The 14,831-nt window shown below is 40.4% G+C and overlaps 1 protein-coding gene across 13 annotated transcripts in view; it reads right to left on the reverse strand.

Annotated features, from left to right (window-relative positions):
* LPAR1 (lysophosphatidic acid receptor 1) overlaps window positions 1-14,831 on the reverse strand; it is a 136,270-nt gene that overhangs the window by 50,780 nt on the left and 70,659 nt on the right. For all 13 annotated transcript variants that reach the window (XM_045469651.1, XM_045469658.1, XM_045469661.1 and 10 more), the window contains one exon: window positions 6,613-7,360. In XM_045469651.1, coding sequence (XP_045325607.1) covers window positions 6,613-7,360 — 748 coding nt within the window. The remainder of the gene's footprint in view (window positions 1-6,612; window positions 7,361-14,831) is intronic.

Here is a 14,831-nt window from a genome sequence, read left to right on the forward strand (position 1 = left end):
GAGGAGACTTGGGGCAGCTCTGGTTCCCCTACAGAGCAACAGGATGTGCAGCTGGTCACCAGCGGCCAGGGAATAAGAGTCTCTTGTATCCACTCCTTTCCTCCAGCAACGGGATCAGCTGGGAAGCCTTCTCTTCCTGTCACAGAGTGCTCTATGGGAGAGTAAAGCAAAATCAATTCATTTGAGATTATTTTCCATAAATGTGCCACTCCTTTAAATGGGGAATATACGTCTGAAGGTAACTATTAAAGAGGCTGATATGAAGAAAAATCATAATCCCTTGCTATTATTTAAATTCTATTTCTGTGTTTTCTACTAGAAAACGCTACATGCTTGATTCACAATAATTATGTCCCTATCGTTTTATTTATAGGCCAATAAATAAAACTGTAAATAATCTTGGAAATCAAATTGGCCAACTTAATCCTATAGATGAAGGTACAGAGAAATTAATTAATGCACAGAGAAAGTAACTTGACCAGAATTACCCAGATGGTTTAATGGCAGAGTCAGGAGTAGATCCCAGAGACATCCACCTCAATGAATATTAAGTGGGAATACATACACACACACACACACACACACACACACACACACTACAGGTTAAAAACAAAACTTGATAAAAACCAAGATAAATGAAAAATCAATACAGTTGCTATTATTAAGAAAGCTGACAGGATGCTAATATGTGTAAAGACTACATACTGTGCAAGTAATTTAGTTTCCAGTGACTTTGTCAAAAGTTTCATTAGAGAGATTACCAGGTGGTTATAATGAGGCCAGATTCAAGGGGACCCTTTCTGTGAGTGCTAGGTATCTTTATGGCCACAATGCTAACACTAGCCACATAAATACATGCTGATGCTCACAAGGAAGGAAATGACAGAAAACATAAAGACCACTGAACAAGACGGAGGCATATGCAATAAGCATAGAACCTTTCTGGAAGTCGGCAAACCTCCATCTTGGTTTGGGCCACCAGATAACTCAGATCTAAATTTCTCAATTAACTTGGGAGCCTCAGTCTCGTTTTTTGTAAGATTAGGGAGTTGGATAGTGTAGGGCTTGTTTTGTTCTGTTGTTTACTATTTGTAATTTACAAGGACTCTTTCAGCTCTAAAATTCTAAATCCAGGCAGATTCTTGCTTTAAAAAAAAAAAACCAAAAAACAAAAACCAAAAAACAGAAGTTCTTTACCATCTACGCAGTGAATTAAATCCAGCATTGAAATCTGCATTTTAAAAAGCCAAAGGAAAATGTAGAAAGAATATAAACAAATAAAAAGTAGAACTATGAAACAGACTGACACACATCTGGCATTGACCAGACTTGGTTTAGGCCTGTTGTCCCTGTGTCCCAACTAGTTAGTGCCTGTTTTCACTACCAAAAGCATCTCAGTTTGGACAATAAATTATATGGTTACCCCTGTAAGGAACTGGCCTTCTTAATCTTGGTGAATCTCACCAACTCGGATCACCTACAGGCAGAAGCCTCGATGTCTTCGTATGTTATGAAGGCTTTGACTCTGCAGGCCAAACTCCATCTAGCACACCCACCGTATGCTAATCACACCTGACTACTTCGGTTCAAGGTGAGGAGCTTTGCTCCCGCTACTGCTCAGCTTCCCCTCCACCCCCATCCTACAGAATGGCAGGCTCCCCCACATGCATCAACACCTCAGCTCGGTATTGCCTCCTCCAGGAGGTCACCTGGGATACCCTGCTCAGACCTCTCCTAGCACATGGACCCCAATGTTTCACGGCTTTTTATGTCCTCTACTCCACCCAAAGCTCTGTAAAGACAGTGCTTACCATATTTGTCTGTTTATCCCTTACCACATTATTAGCACTCAACATGTCTGTTGCATTAAATTGAGAAGTACATAAAGATTTGCTAACAGGATATTGGCTACATTGTCTTCCATCGGAGCGGGCAAAAACAACGGGCTTAAACTCATCTGCCCACCACCATTATTACCACCAGGAACAGCTTCTTATACGATATGTGGAGGGCCAGTGTCCTGTGGGTCATGGGTCATGGTCTACAACAACCTCACAGCTCAGTTCCACTTCTGCCACTTACAAAATGAATGACCTTGAGCAAGTTATTTGCCCCATCCTAACTCAGTTCCCTCAGTGTAAAACGGGGGAAACACAACTTTCTAAAAGGTGGATGGAGAGCAGTGCAAGCACTGACCCTGGCACGGTGGACACGGGTAGTGAGTAGTAATTTGGCTTCAGTGGTGATCATTTCCAGCCAGAATTGATCCAACTAGGAAAACCTGGACTCCTTCTTCTTCCCCAAAGAGACAAGCCCCACCTGGATTTACATATATTTCTATTTGGTCCCTTACCCTGTCCCAGGACTAAGATGCAAAAACCTCCACACAATAACCACTATTCTCCTTCCAAATCCTGGTTCTTCGCTTTTCTTCTTATCCCCCACACAAGTGTCCACACAAGGAATACAGCAAGAAAGGCAAGGACTTCTAACTCGAGATAGACTGTGGTCAAATAAGGTAGAACTTCTTGACTGCCAGTCTGATTCAACTGTGGAACACACTGAAAAGGAATTCTTGGTAAAATGTCAAGTAGGGAGAATTCAAGGCTGGGGAAGGATTACATGACTTCTTACTGGGACTGTGAACCCTTAAGTTAACGACACCCTGAGCAAAACACTTCCTCAATCAGAAGCAGTCAGTTACCGATACTCCAACGCCAAGCAGTGGAAAGGATCTAATGAAATGACAGCCATCAGCATCATTAGAGGAAGCAAAAGGAGGAAAGGAATGTTCCCTTAAAGCTTTCTTCTCCCCAGGAAAGAAGACACAAATAGCTAGGAAGTATCAATGGCAACAAACAGGATCACAATGCTTCAATTAAATAGCACAGTGCTGTTGGAACTTTATAACAAAATACAGCATGCGCTGGTAGTTGTTTTTATTATAGAGAGGCAGGATGGTATGGAGGTAAACACACACACACACACACACACACACACACACACACACACACAGGCTCTGGAACCAGAGTGTCTGAAATGTACTCTGGCTCCTGTCCTTAACTAGCTGTGTGACCTTGGGCAAATTACCTAACTTCTCTGTACCTCAGTTTTTACCTCTGGAATATAACAGATACTTACTTGTACTTATAGTCAGCAGGGTCTTTTTTTTTTTTTTTCTTTTTTACAAATACTAATTTCTAAGGTAGACTAGTGTTGGGTACATGATTAATGGTATATAAGTATTTGACAAAAATGGTAAGATCCAGTACTCATTCAAAATGGTTTATATGCAATCTGGTGCTTAAAAATTGCTACTGGTATTGCTATGACAAATCTCAAAGAGATCTTTATTTTATGTTGACTCCTAAGAGTCTGACTTACTGACCAACACATCCTTCTGTTGATCATGGAAACTGAACGGGTCTGAAACCCAGAGGTCATTCTGACATGGTGAAATGGAAACTGAAGGTTTTTAACACAGGTCATTAAACCTTTATCATCTCCACAGTAAATGCAAGTAAAATAAACACATTTTTTATTAAGCATCCACTGTGGCCAGTCACTTCCCAGGCTGCGGTATTTGATTTGAAGGCACGGGACAGGATTGTAGCTAGGTCTGGCTTCTGCCACACAGCTGAATACAGTGGCATTAACTTAGTGAAGCCCCTTTGACCTTCTCTGGTCCTCAGTTCTGAAGGTTCGACAACTTGGTTTGGTACCACATTCATTCATTCATTCATTCATACACACCTTAATAAGCACCTCCTTTGTGCCAGATACTAGGACAGGTAATGTGGAGGAAACGGACAACACATCATTACAACCCCATCACAAAGCTGGCAATCTGGCAGAAAGGGCAGATGTTAAAAACCAAATGTGCACCCACAAAGCCTGACTGTCGATAAGCTAATTCACGAAGAGAAGAGTTTCCAATAGACTAGATCTGTGTCTAGAAGACCAAGCCATGTCTTCCATGTAAATAGCTATGACTACACAGGATTCAAGCAGAGGAATACATTGTATGAATGGTATCAGGTGTCACCTGGCAAACATCTGACTGTTTAGGACTGTGAATTCTCTATTCTAAGCTTTGCAAGCACCCATCCCCTACAGCTCACCCATTCTCATTCTCGCTGCTTTTCTCAAAAGGGCTACAGTCCATTTATTTAATTTCTCCTTCCTGTATTACAGTCACATACACATCTTGCTTCACCAAATTTCTTCAGCTATCATCCTGGAGTTTTCCATGTTCTAAAATTTCTTCCATCATGCACCTATAGAAATAATGCTATTTATTTCAGAGGTAGTTACACTACACGTATTCAAGCTTTGTAGAAGCTACTAGTTTAAACCTCAGAGGGCAACATTGTTTCTGTTATTTTCATGTTTGGGGTTGGCATGGTGGGGCAGAAGGGGCACTTAGGGCAGACCTACACTGAAATTGTTGCCCCGTAAACTCTCAAAAAAACTTCTCGTTTAACCTGTAAAATAATCCAATGAGGCATAAAAGTTAATTCTATATGAATCATTAAAGCTTACTACATACCAGAATGGGCAAGGCATTATACAAAGGGCAAAATTAAAACACAACTTGGCAGGTTCATAGTCCAAGTTCAGCGGTCATTTGTTACTGGCGGTTCTATGACCTATAAGCAGCACTTGAGATAATAACAGAAAAAGTGCACCCACATGAGAAGTTTCGGCCAACATGCAGAACATCAGTAAATAAATATTTGACCAAGACAGAAGTAAAATATCTCATGTTATTTAATTTCACACAAAAATAACATCCACGGTAAACTAAAACAGACGGGGCATGTCTGCAGGGCATTATGTCAGCAATGTCAAGGTTTTGTTTTTGTTCTTACCGGTCTACCAAAGGGTCACAAGCAGGATACTCAGATATGATCTCCTTGGTGCGTTCACTTTCACCAAAATAGATGGAACTAGTTCATCAACCAGAATGCTAGTTTATTTAGCCATAATTAGGGCCCTCTTTCCAGTGACTAAAATTCATAGAACTCCCAGAGTTTCAGAGAAGCCACACAATCCCAAGTTACATTCATTCAATCTGCTTTACAAGTTGAAGCAAGAGCATTAGAGGAACTTTCCACTGAATTTCCGTGGGAAAAGGTGAAATGCTGAAGATTTTTAAAAAGGTTTTCAAATTGTGATCACACATTAGCTTGAATGTAGTCTATGGAGAAAATGTAATTCAATAGGGTAATTATTTAAACAAATTCTCACTGGGTGAACTTTTAAAACAGGTACTCTAAGCTTAAAAAGAAATGTTCTGAGGGGTGCCTGCCTCGGGGGCTCAGTCAGTTAAGCATCTGACTTCAGCTCAGGTCATGATCTCATAGTTTGTGGGTTCAAGCCCCACCTCAGGCTCTGTGCTGACAGCTCAGAGCCTGGAGCCTGCTTTGGATACTGTGTCTCCCTCTTTCTCTGCCACTTTTGTGCTCATGCTCTGTCTTTCTCTGTCTCTCTCTCAAAAATAAATAAACATTAAAAAAAAAAAAAAGACATGTTCTGGGGGCACCCAGGTGGCTCAGTTAAGTGTCTCACTTTGGCTCAGGTCATGATCTCACAGTTCATGGATTCAAGCCCCACATCAGGCTCTGCACTGACAGCTGAGAGCCTGGAGCCTTCTTTGGATTCTGTGTCTCCTTCTCACTCTGCCCCTCCCCCGCTTGTGCATGCTTGTGCACATGCACTCTCTCTCTCTCTCTCAATCTCTCTCTCAAAAATAAATAAATAAACATTAAAAAAAAAGAAGAAGAAGAAATTTCCTATGCCTGTCCACTTCTTGGGTACAGTACCCAGGGTCAGCACATGGCCTGGAACTTATTAGGTGCTCAGAACTATTTTCTGAGTACAGAAATGAATAAATACACTCCTCTGATCATTACCATGAGTTTAAATCTAAGAAAAACAATAAAGGCAAAAGTTATCTGAGTGTATATAAAAGAATAAAATCTTGCTCTTCACCTTGAAATATGAATTAATTTCCACCACTAAAAACAAAATCAATGAATAAAACATAAGTTTTTACAAAGATGGTCATAGAATGCTATTAATTCCAATCCATTTTGTGCAGCAAACCTATATAAAACCTTGATACGTTTACCTCCACGTATGTAGCAACAACTACAGAATGTGAAAGATAACTTATTTAGAAATGGCCTCATAAAAATGACTACACATGAAAGCATATGCATATTACATAAAAGCACTTTCTATCTGAAAACCTATAATTAAAAGACCACAAGGCAAAAGTAACATAATTTGGGCTGTATGGAAACCTTTGGAAAGCTGGTATTTTCAATATTTGATAGCAAAACTCATTCATGGCCCCTTTCACATCATCATCATTTAGCACACCACTGAGACATTTCCCTAACACCAATTCTGTAATTATAAAAAGACTTGTGTGCTGACTTCACCACAGACATTTGTTACAAAGTGCCTCATCCCCTTGTAATTCCTGAATATACACACACACCTGGTGATGCTCATTTGTTGTCTACCATTATCCTAAATTAATATGGTTTATGTTAAGACACTGAAAATCCACAGAGTGAGTTTAACAGTCGAGACAAAACTTACCAAGCACAATGACGACAGTCTTCAGAAGACTCATCATGGTATCCCGATTCCGCCGGGGTCCAGAACTATGCCGAGACATTCTCATAGTCCTCTGGCGAACATAACCAAAGATATGAGCATAGAGAACCACCATTACGACAAAGGTCACCAAGTTGAAAATGGCCCAGAAGACTAAGTAAGAGTCACTGTAGAGGGGCGCCATGTTGGAACAATTTTCAATATCACAGATGCAGTTCCAGCCCACACTGGGTATAGCGCCCATAACGATGGCCATAGTCCAGATGACCACAATCACCACCACGACCCGCCGGTTGCTCATCCGTGTGTGGAGCTGCATGCGGAAAACCGTAATGTGCCTCTCAATTGCGATAGCCAGTAAATTGGCCACAGACGCTGTCAGGCTGGTGTCAATTAGGCCCTGGCGGAGAAGCCACGTGCTGACAGTCAGTCTCCGAGTATTGGGTCCCGTGTTGAACATTAGGTAGAAGTAAGCCAACCCAGCAAAGAAGTCTGCAGCAGCCAGATTAGCCATTAAGTAATAAATAGGAAAATGGAAGCGGCGGTTGACATAGATTGCTACCATGACCAGTAGGTTGGCCAACATTATGAAGATACAAACAGTGATTCCAAGTCCCATCACCAGCTTGCTGACTGTGTTCCATTCTGTGGCAAGATACTTTCCACTCCGGTTATAAAAGAAGGCAATGGACTCATTGTAGAAGCACTGTGGTTCATTCATGGCTGTGAACTAAAAGAGAAGGAGAAAAAATATGAAAAAGAAAGAAAGAAGAAACCACAGATCCAAATTTAAAGACGTATAGTATGGTAAATGTGGCAAAAAAAAAAAAAAAAGCAAAGAATTTGAAAATCTGACTCTGCATAACATTCTATTATTATGTTGAAACCCCAAGGCTTTTCACTATATTACTGCCCTCAAGATTAAAGACAGTTGGAGTTAAAAAAATGACAAGGTCTGTGCTTGGTGGCTGTATGTCATTGAAGTCTACTAGAAAAGCCACATGGCCCAGAAATCTTGCTTAAAATACATGAGACAGATGAAAACTTTGCAGAGAATTGCAATTGGAATATTTACCATAGTGAAACCTATTTTGACCTGTTATTTAGGGAATCTATAAACATAGTTGGTTTACAGATAGGGTATTATTGCCCTATTATTCTTCATTTCTGTTCTCACATTGTATGTTCCATCTGTAACAAACATTTTGAAATGCAAGTCCCCACAAAGACCATCAGCACCAACATTTCAAAGAGGTCACTCTGCATCAAAGCTTCTTAGCCCAAAGCCAGCATTTGCTGTTCGACATTCCTGTGGTCAGCACTGTCTACCCCCATGATTCCCTATCCCCAGAATAGCATTTGTCAACCAATCTATGACGTTGGAGGACGTTTTTCTTTTTGGAGCACATAAGAAATATGTTACCTGATGTAACCTCCAAAGAGCAGTTGACACTTTGACACTGCTCTACAAAAAGTGAAGCGTGCTTCAGGTTTTTCTAAAATGAGAAGTGATCATGTTTTATTGGGTCTTTTCTTATTTTGCAACATCAATTAGAATATATTCATTTATTAATTATACTCACTTGAATCCAAAAAAGGACTGAACAAGTGTATAACAGAATATAGGTAGTCAATAAAACTACTGAAACACAATTAGATGAAGTAGCATAAAGGAGACATGAGAAAACTACACATCAAAAAGAATAAATCACTTTGCCTGAAGCCTTCAGTTTTTCCGAGACTCCTAGAATCAGAAATTATTTAAGACAGCTCACATCCTTTTTCTTTTTTATCTTGTACGTTTAATAAATGACTTAGCAAATATGACAGTTTCAACCACCATTTTTGACCAAATGTTCCACTGAATATCTACAGGTTTGCGCATAAATGTTTACCGAACGCTGAACATTCTGGAACAGTGTGAAATGCTTATTAAATGGTTAGTCTTCTGACTTGTCCAGACGTTTAAAGCCTCTTATTTAGACTTTAATAGCTCTTAGATCATGTTTCTGTCATTACACTTACCACGTGTATTGTTATTTATCACCTGTTTCTTGAGATTGTCGCCCAAGAAAGGAAAGAAGACCTTGTCTTACACATTTTGGTATCTGATGTACCTTCCAAAAGTTTCGTTCACTGGAGATCTGAGAACCTGGCTTGCAGTGTCCCATTCCACCCCAAATCTTGCCAGTACTCTGGCTATTTCATCTAATTTTCTTGCCTCTCAGTTTCTTGACCTCACCTCTAATGACCTTCTTCTATTCCATTACAACTCAGCTGCCCATTCCCATGGTCACACCCTGCACTTTGTGACCACTCAGAACTGTCTCCCTTTGGAAATAAATTATACATTTGATTACTGACCACACTTCCCATTCTTCCAATTTTCTCATTTGATCCCAAATACATCAGTTCTTCAAAGTCATCTATTTCCTTAAGCATCCTACCTTTCCCTAATGGATTACCCTCCCCATCTCCCCTTTTTTCTTTTTATGGCTTAGATTTCATAGTATGTTTCAGCCTCTTTATTGCTAACACAGGAACACATTCCCTTCTTGAAGATTCTGAGGTCAATAGCCTTCAGAACTCAAAATTTGTCTGGTTTTAAGAACAGGTACATAGTAGATCACCCTTAGATGATGTAACATCCCCATCAAAATTTAGAGCATCATTCCATAATCACACACATTATTTTCTAAAGCAAAATGCATGAATATATACAAATTTGATAAATAAAGGTTATAAATAGCCTCACATAAATTCATTCTGAGCAGGCTTTGCCACTAGGTGACTTTTGAAAAAATCTTCAGTTTTCAGCCCTTCTTGAATTTTGTAACTTCGGATAAGGAAGAAGAGACCTTTCTCTTTTAATCTACTTGCCTGGATGTACTTCCACAACAATTTCTTGGAGCAACCCCAGTCTTGGATGAGTGCAGTTGGTTGCCACTTCCACACCGACAGCAAGGCTTCTGAGCAATGTTAGAGAAAATCAACACATCTGGCAGATTGGTTCTGACATAAATTCATAAGTCTAACCTCATCTGAGACTTCAGTAGCACAAGAAGTCTGTTTTTCTCCCTAATTGTTATTCTCTACTTTCTCCATAGTGACTAACTTAAGCTCACCTACTGTTCTCTTTTGAGTCCCATCTTCCCTCTTTTCACAGCAATTGCCACAGGAGGAAAACAGAAATCATCAGACTGGGACTCCTTCACCCTTCTCCCACCAAAAAAAGACCTAGTCAAGAATCCATCCTTTCTCCTTCTGTTACAATGGAAGGAGTATACCTTTTATCATCCAAGTGTTATGTGTTCCTACTATTTCAAGAACTTTGTTCTATAAATTGTTTCCTTTCTCCTCCTTGTATCTCCCCCTCACTCCTCCTTCTCTCCCTCTCCCCTTAATCTTTCCTATCTACATTCAAGTAAGTTTAGTTTCTGCCAGGAAAGGAAAGGAAAGGAAAGGAAAGGAAAGGAAAGGAAAGGAAAGGAAAGGAAAGGAAAGGAAAGGAAAGGAAAGGAAAGGAAAGGAAAGGAAAGGAAAGGAAAGGAAAGGAGAGGAGAGGAGAGGAGAGGAGAGGAGAGGAGAGGAGAGGGGAGGGGAGGGGAGGGGAGGGGAGGGGAGGGGAGGGGAAAATAGAGGAGAGGAGAGGAGAGGAGAGGAGAGGAGAGGAGAGGAGAGGACAGAAGGAGAGAAGGAGAGAAAGAGAGAAAGAAAGAGAGAGGTCTGTCATGACCCCATTTGACCTTGCAGCTTTGATCCTTTTTCTCTTTCATAGCCAACTACTTCATTTCTCACTAACATCTCAATTAACTATAGTAGGGCTTCTACCCCAACCCCTCCATCAAATCCACTCCATTAAATTCTTTAGTTCCATATAACTTCCCCAAGTAACACCAGTCTTGTCTTCAGATTAGACACATGGCTGAAAAGCCCTTTTCAGATAATTCTTTCTTTGGCTTTCATGACATCATACTCTCCTGGATTTTGATCCTTCTCTATTGCTGGTCCTTCTTAGTTATTTCTGAGGGTTCCCCACGTTCTGCACAACATTGATCTTTCTACACTGGTTATATACTCAGTCAACACATTTTCACTGAGTTTTCTAATATGTCCCCCAAGATTTCAATTATCTTATATACCAGCGATACTCCCAAATTTAACATATACTTTTTTCCTAAGCTCTAGCCAAATATCAAATTGCCTACTGGTATCTCTGACTAACTACCCCATAGGGCACTCAGTACTCAGTGTCTGTGCTCAAAATAAAACACAAAATCATAATTTCCCTCATGATCCCCAACTTGCTACTGCCATCTTCTCTATTCCAGAGCCTGGAGAACCATTATCTCCCCAGTGGCCTGAGGGCTAACCCTGGGAATTCCTTCTCCCCTTATTCTCATCACTTAATAACCAAACCCTGTATATTCTCCTTCCTAAGCATCTACTCAACCTGCATACTTTATTCCATCCTCAAGGCCACCAGCATTATTACTACAGGGGATTACTAAGTGTTCTTTCTACCCAGTGCCCATCTCCTCTCTAGTGATCTTTCTAAAAGACAAGGTTGACCAAGCTGTTTTCCTACTGAAAATGCTCCAATGGCTTACAAGTGCACTTAAGATAAAAATCTAAACTCTTCAACCACCTTATCAGGCCTCACCTGCCCTCCAACCTCAACTCAAACTATTAATGACTTCCAACTCTCTGCTTCAGCTCTATGTAATGTGTTGTGCTCTCTCTCATCTCCGTTTCTCAGAGCAGTGGTTTTCTACATCAGATTGGAGACAACGCAGATTGGAGGGATTTTAAAATACAGACTACTGGCATATTCTGAAAATTTCTGATTCAGCAGATGTGACGTGGGGCCCCAGGCGATACTGACGTTGCCAGTCCAGGGACCACACCTTGACTTCCACTGGCCCCAAACAATCTTCCCTCTATTTTTACCTGGCTCCCTTTTTATCATTCTTCGTGCAGTTGAAAGGTTATTCTTTCTACTCAACTTCCCTAACCATTCCCAAGTCTAGGCAAGGTGTTTTCTACTACAATTCCCTATATTTATCCCGTAACAGCACTTACCACACCGTATATTAATAATTGTTCAATTAACTCTTCCTCATACTAGGCTATAAACCCTATCAGAACAGAGATTCTCACCTTCTTGTTCACTGTCGTATAGCATCCAACCGTTAGACAGATTAGATGCCAAATATATAGGTTGCATTAATCCGTTAAAGATAATTCCAGAGATGTTTACACTTCATAACTTTCCTTTCTGGAAAGGATATACAATATACAAAAAATATATTCTAACTATAAATGCAAGGCTGCCTTCTTTCCTTTAGCTCCTATAACCATTTACTTTTTCTGGACACCTACATTTTTACGCCAAATACGAAGCACATAGTACTTCACAGCATTCCAACTTCTGAACACCAACTGTTAACAAAGTCAACTGGTGATACATGCAGCCTCTTCACTTTTCCCAACTTAGAAAAACTAAACTAAGGATAAAAACATATAAAAAAGCGCAAATTGTCTTTTTAAGCCACGATGTGTTAAGAAGAGTGAAACTGACAGATATTCTCTAGCGTATCCCACATGCTGCATTAGCAAATGTCACGTGACCAAATCCTCTGCCATCTTGGATCCTCTAAAAACTGAATCGTTAAAGCCATACCACCTTTAACGACATAACTTACATGATTATTTTATCATCTGTGAAATAAGAAGATTGAGCTAAATTTTACATAAGGTTAACCTCAGATTTAAAATTCTACACTAAGAAAATTCTGGATAACAACTTTATATGTCATAAAAATTCTCAGCTAAATACTAAGACAGTATAAAATGTGCCTGGGATTAAAGTAGTAAAAGGCAGAATATACCTGAGAAAAAGAGGAATGTATAACAGGATTGAACTGAAAGAAGAATTCAATTCCCTCTCTTTTCATCTACAAGCAGACGCAGGCTGGAGAATAAGTGAAGGAGACCCTGGCAGAGCCACCAATAGGGTAACGGCCACAGGCTTTCTTACTTCTTCAGGACCGAAGGGACCTAGGGTGAAACCCACACTAAGCTCTGGAGAATCTAACTTAACTATGACTGGACTATAACCCATTCAGGTAGTCATGCCTATAATGACACAGCAAACAGCAAAAAATTGTCAAATACGGTAAGACAAAAATGCAACCGCAAAGGAGAGGACCATTCTGAAGAACAGAAAACACCTCCCCTTGAAGCAGGTTTATGTCGGGGGGGGGGGGGGTGTTTAAAAAGAAAAAGATTAAGTTACAGGATATTTCTGATTTGTATTCTCAACGTACTTTGTTAGGGTACTAGCACTGAAAATAAAACAAGCCATCATGAAGACCAAAATGAAAAAAACACAACAAACCACCAAACAAAAAACCAGTAAAAACTACACAGAGATTGTAATAGTTCCTGTTGCTACTGTAACAAATAACCATTATTAAGTTTAATGGCTTAAATGTAAATTTATTATTTTATAGTCTTAGAGGTCAGAAGTCCAAAGTGGGCTTCACTGGGCTAAAATCAAGGTGTTAGCAGAGCTGTGTTCCTTTCCAGAGGTTCTAGAGTGAATTTTTCTTGTCTTTTCCAACTTGTGGAGACTGTCCACACTCCTTGGTTCATGGCCTACTTCCACCCTCAAAGCCAGCAATAGCTCATCAAGTCTTTCTCACATTACCTCATTCTAACACCAGCTCCCCCGGCCCCACCTCATTTCCACATTTAGAGACCCTTGTGATTCCACAAGGGTCCACCCAGACTGAGTCCACCCAGATAACCCGAGACAATCTCCCCACGTCAAAATCCTTAACTTAATCACATCTTGCCAAGTAAGGCATATTCACAGGTTCCAGAGACTAAGTATCGGACATCTTTGAAAAACCACTATTGTGCCCACCAAAGAGATGGAAAACAATTTCTGAATTAAAAACAGCAATTCAAACAGTGAAATGGAGTGTAAAAATTCCAGAAAACGGAAATGGTAGGCTGAAGACATACTTAAGAAATTCATCAGCGCTCAGAGAAGGTGAGGGATGGCAGGAATATAAGGAAAGGAGGCACACAGATGGAAACGTGTGGCTATACTAGGACTCCAAGAAAGATTAGGACAAAGCTGAAGTAATATGGCTTGAAACGTAAGTTCCTGCTTAAGAAGAAAAGACCTCAGGGGCGCCTGGGTGGCTCAGTCAGTTAAGCGGCCGACTTCAGCTCAGGTCACGATCTCGCGGTCCGTGAGTTCGAGCCCAGCGTCGGGCTCTGGGCTGATGGCTCAGAGCCTGGAGTCTGGTTCTGATTCTGTGTGTGTGTCTCTCTCTCTCTCTCTGCCCCTCCCCCGTTCATGCTCTGTCTCCCTCTGTCTCAAAAATAAATAAACGTTAGGGGCGCCTGGGTGGCGCAGTCGGTTGAGCATCCGACTTCAGCCAGGTCACGATCTCGCAGTCCGTGAGTTCGAGCCCCGCGTCGGGCTCTGGGCTGATGGCTCAGAGCCTGGAGCCTGTTTCCGATTCTGTGTCTCCCTCTCTCTCTGCACCTCCCCCGTTCACGCTCTGTCTCTCTCTGTCCCAAAAATAAATAAAAAAACGTTGAAAAAAAAAATAAATAAACGTTAAAAAAAAAAAAAAGAAAAGACCTCAGATTACTGGTTTACATTTATATAAATTACAAAACAGAGCTAATTAAAAACAACTAAATGTAGATACAGCTTGGTTAGATTTTGGAATCTCAAGGGTAAAGATAAAAATCTTTAAGTACAAAAAAATAAAAATAAACAAAAAGCAAACAAATCAACATCTAAACAGAGACAGAACAGGGTATCATCAAGCTACTGCCATAGAATTCCAAAGGACAGAACGCAAGCGACCAGAATCTCCATCACAAGGAGAAAATGAGGTCCATAAATCCTACAGCCAACTATATTCATGTTCCCCATATGAGGATAATATAAAATGTGGGCAGTCCCAAAGAACATCTACATTTCCTTCCTCAAAACTACAAAGGCAAGTAAGCCATGAGAAAAGTAAAAATAAAAAACACAAAGGAGCAGAAACAGTGGCACCAAGTGTCAAAACCCTACAAAACACTGGAGTCTAAGTAAGTGCTCTTCATGTGGCTCCAAAACTTAGAGCAAATATCAAAAATAATTCTTTAGGGGTGCCTGGGTGGCTCAG

Source organism: Leopardus geoffroyi, chromosome D4 (genome assembly GCF_018350155.1).
Source record: "Leopardus geoffroyi isolate Oge1 chromosome D4, O.geoffroyi_Oge1_pat1.0, whole genome shotgun sequence".
NCBI classification, from domain to species: Eukaryota; Metazoa; Chordata; class Mammalia; order Carnivora; family Felidae; genus Leopardus; species Leopardus geoffroyi.